The sequence below is a fragment of the Photinus pyralis genome, unplaced genomic scaffold (genome assembly GCF_008802855.1).
Source record: "Photinus pyralis isolate 1611_PpyrPB1 unplaced genomic scaffold, Ppyr1.3 Ppyr1.4_LG9, whole genome shotgun sequence".
NCBI classification, from domain to species: domain Eukaryota; kingdom Metazoa; phylum Arthropoda; class Insecta; order Coleoptera; family Lampyridae; genus Photinus; species Photinus pyralis.
The window spans coordinates 13,093,254-13,096,152 of record NW_022170878.1 but is presented as its reverse complement, the minus strand read 5'-3'; the positions used below and the strand labels follow the sequence as shown (position 1 = coordinate 13,096,152).

At 39.0% G+C, this 2,899-nt stretch overlaps 1 protein-coding gene across 2 annotated transcripts; it reads left to right on the top strand.

The window, feature by feature from the left end:
- Positions 1-1,733: 1,733 nt before the first annotated feature.
- LOC116181171 lies at positions 1,734-2,543 on the top strand. 2 transcript variants are annotated; one of them, XM_031501449.1, is made up of 3 exons: positions 1,734-1,817; positions 1,870-2,047; positions 2,119-2,543. In XM_031501449.1, the coding sequence occupies exons 1-3, from the start codon at positions 1,757-1,759 to the stop codon at positions 2,162-2,164; spliced, it is 285 nt and encodes a 94-aa protein (XP_031357309.1). In that variant the 5' UTR covers positions 1,734-1,756; the 3' UTR covers positions 2,165-2,543. The 2 variants fall into 2 exon arrangements, with proteins under 2 accessions (XP_031357309.1, XP_031357308.1); XM_031501448.1 differs by having other exon boundaries at positions 2,112-2,543.
- The last annotated feature ends 356 nt before the right edge of the window (positions 2,544-2,899 follow it).

Sequence of the window (2,899 nt, the reverse complement as noted above, 5' to 3'; positions counted from 1 at the left end):
TGGAAAACCGAAGAAAAATCCCGTACGCACCTCTGGATAGTGACGAAACATAGTTGCAGTTAATTAGAAGTAAGTTTTCATTACTCATCCGCGATGTCACTATATTACGTTTTAATTTCCTGAAGTCAGTCATCTCTTCGCAAATGCAGCGTGAAGTCCTTCGTCTGGAAATTTACTAAAAGAGAAATTAAATACCAATTTCATTATCGGCATTGCAAAGGAAAAGCCGCCGCTTTGCAGTTATCCATGTGAAATCAGAAGCTCCTTAAGCTCTGGAACTGTATCATTCTAAGTACCCCATTTTGTATGCATGGATAGAGAGGGTAGATAAAAATTCCATTTGTTAGACATAATATTTCAATCATCGTCGCGGCGTTTTCACGCAGCGCCAGTGGGAAAAGGCGCTTATTAAAATATGTCAGTTTATTTCTTTTTGTCCCTCCGGTTGAAATTGTGGTCTGTTTCTGACTGTATCTCTCATTTGACCGTATTTGCATGTACTGAGCTACCCACGTTACTTTTCTCAAAGGGAAGGTGGTTTCACTTTGTCCTGACAGATGTATGAAATGAAACCCAAATTCTATTTTAATAGAAATGAAAGTTAAAAATTTCATTAAGCCCTCAATATTGATATTTCAGCACCGCTAATTGTTAAACATTTTAGTTTCAATAAATAGCGAAAACCAGGATAGAAATCGAGTGTATATAACGACAACAGTTGCTACACCGGAAAATTCCAATTAGCAATAGGTTGAAGTGTTCCACCCTGTATATACAAATTACACGGCAATGCACACATTTTTCAGAGTTGGCAACCGCGCAATTTTTAGGAGTGGAAAAGCTACCTGCGCCATCTAGAAAGCGCGTTCGTGAGTTACGTTTGGCATCTTGTCGTAAATGGCGGTCGTGAACGCGTCGCTCCATAAATGTTTGTTGTTATTTAATGCAGGTAGTAATTTTTCCATTTCTTTATATCGTATTTGTGTTTTGTATGCCGCATTTCATATTTTTTGTTTGTTTCGATTTTTGTTTTTGAAATTTACTTAGTTCAATAGCAATGCAGAATGACATATTTGATACCGTTATGCTATTGTTTGTAATTGTTTACGTTTTTGGTGGTGTAGTGCTTGCTTAATTTATGTTTATTGATGTTGATTACTTGGTCTTGTCCCTGAAGTAACATTCATATAAGTTTTGATCATTTTATTTTAATATGTGGAAATTACCGATTGGTTTGATGTTTGTACTGACTTGTTGTTTAACTAACAATTTTCTCCGTGAATGAAGCAGGCACGGGAGTGGTAAAAAACTGTAACCATTTGAAGTACGACACTTAATTCCGTGATTGTCTTCGACATTCAACTGTAGGCTCGAAACCCCGAAACCAGGGGCCGGTTACCTATCTTGCAGGAGCGGGATTACGCTAATCAAAGCCCTTCAGTTTAGAATCTATGTGCGATAAATGAGTTACGATTCGTAATTTACACATATCTTGTTTGTAGTTAAATTTGCCGACAATGCCCTGTAATTTTCCATCTTGCTTTTAACAAAAGGACTTTATTGCACCAAAGATGAGTCACATTCACCCTTTCTATAAAATTTCGTACCTTTGAAGCCCTTTTCCATTACATCAGCATATGGCAATTTGTACCACGAACTTATGTAACCTACAGTTGACTTAACAGTTATCGCCGATAACCTTTGCCCAAATCTTAATGTAAGGTCCCCGCATTACGAGTCGACTTTCTTCTATGAAATGTCGAAAGTCAGTCTGCTGCTGCACGTAGTGCTCCTAGCCACTCTCGCTGCAGGAAGCTGTAAGTCCATCGCCAAGCACCCGGTTGTTCTCAGAGTGCGCTTCCATTTTAGATCACACCGTCATAATCACGCAGAAGGTTAACGATAAGGAAACCATAGTACCGTCAATAGTAACAGTGGCAGAAGGCAGCGATCTGTCACTGAACTGCAAGAGCGTGTCCTTTGGCAGCAGCATTCGTCCTGGAAATCACCAGCATGAAGTAATTTGGAGCCGGGTAGAAAACAGGAGGTAAAAACTAAAGTGTTTACTCCCAAAAAATTGGAGGTATATGTGTTAGTTAAATACGCTACAGATTTCAGGCACCACGCGAGCCCCTTCGGACGATACAGAAGAACACACGTCTGATATTGGAGAAGATTACGCCGGAAGACCGGGGTCGCTATGTTTGCACAAGTGCGCACTATCATCTGTCACGTGTAGTGTACGTTAGTGTATTACCTGAACATCCAGTTCATTTCTTCTCCTAAGCTAAACAATCGTCACAATAAAATTAATGCGACCATCGAAAATTGTGCTACCTGAGAGCGCGTGTTTTGATATCAATTGAAAATAATATTGGACCATATGTGGTGCCTTGAGGTACTCCCTTGATGAGATTATTTAGATATACGGTTTGAGATCGATTTCCAAGCTTCTCTCCACGAAATGTCAGCAACTGTTTCGTATTGGGTGCATTGTAAAAGACACAACTGTAAGCACTACTTATTTATTCATTAAATTGTTACAAGGCAACCATTTTACATTCGCCTCCGTGGTGACCATTATGGAAGTTAGCTTCGTGTTATTTGGCGCGTCAAACAAAACTAACATCTAACATAATGCTTAAAAGGACACGGGGAAAACGCAGAGTATAGCTAGTAAAATGGCAGTGAAAAATGTACGGACAACATCTGTACAGCAATTGTACTTCAATTACCAGATTTTTAAAAAATTATTGGAAATATAATGGCTGCAAGTACGCCATCTCCTTGGTAATCGCTACACTTTCTCTCATTGTATAGTTTTAGTAGTTGCGTTGAGATGCCGCCACGTACGTAACTTCATTTGAAATTGCTTTTGAATTTATGCAATTAATAGCCG

Coding starts and splice junctions, on each gene's coding strand:
- LOC116181171 (XM_031501448.1), top strand. CDS start 1,757: ATGTCGAAAGTCAGTCTGCTGCTGCACGTAGTGCTCCTAGCCACTCTC. Junction 1,818..1,869: donor CACTCTCGCTGCAGGAAGCT/GTAAGTCCATCG, acceptor CTTCCATTTTAG/ATCACACCGTCATAATCACG. Junction 2,048..2,111: donor AGCCGGGTAGAAAACAGGAG/GTAAAAACTAAA, acceptor AATACGCTACAG/ATTTCAGGCACCACGCGAGC.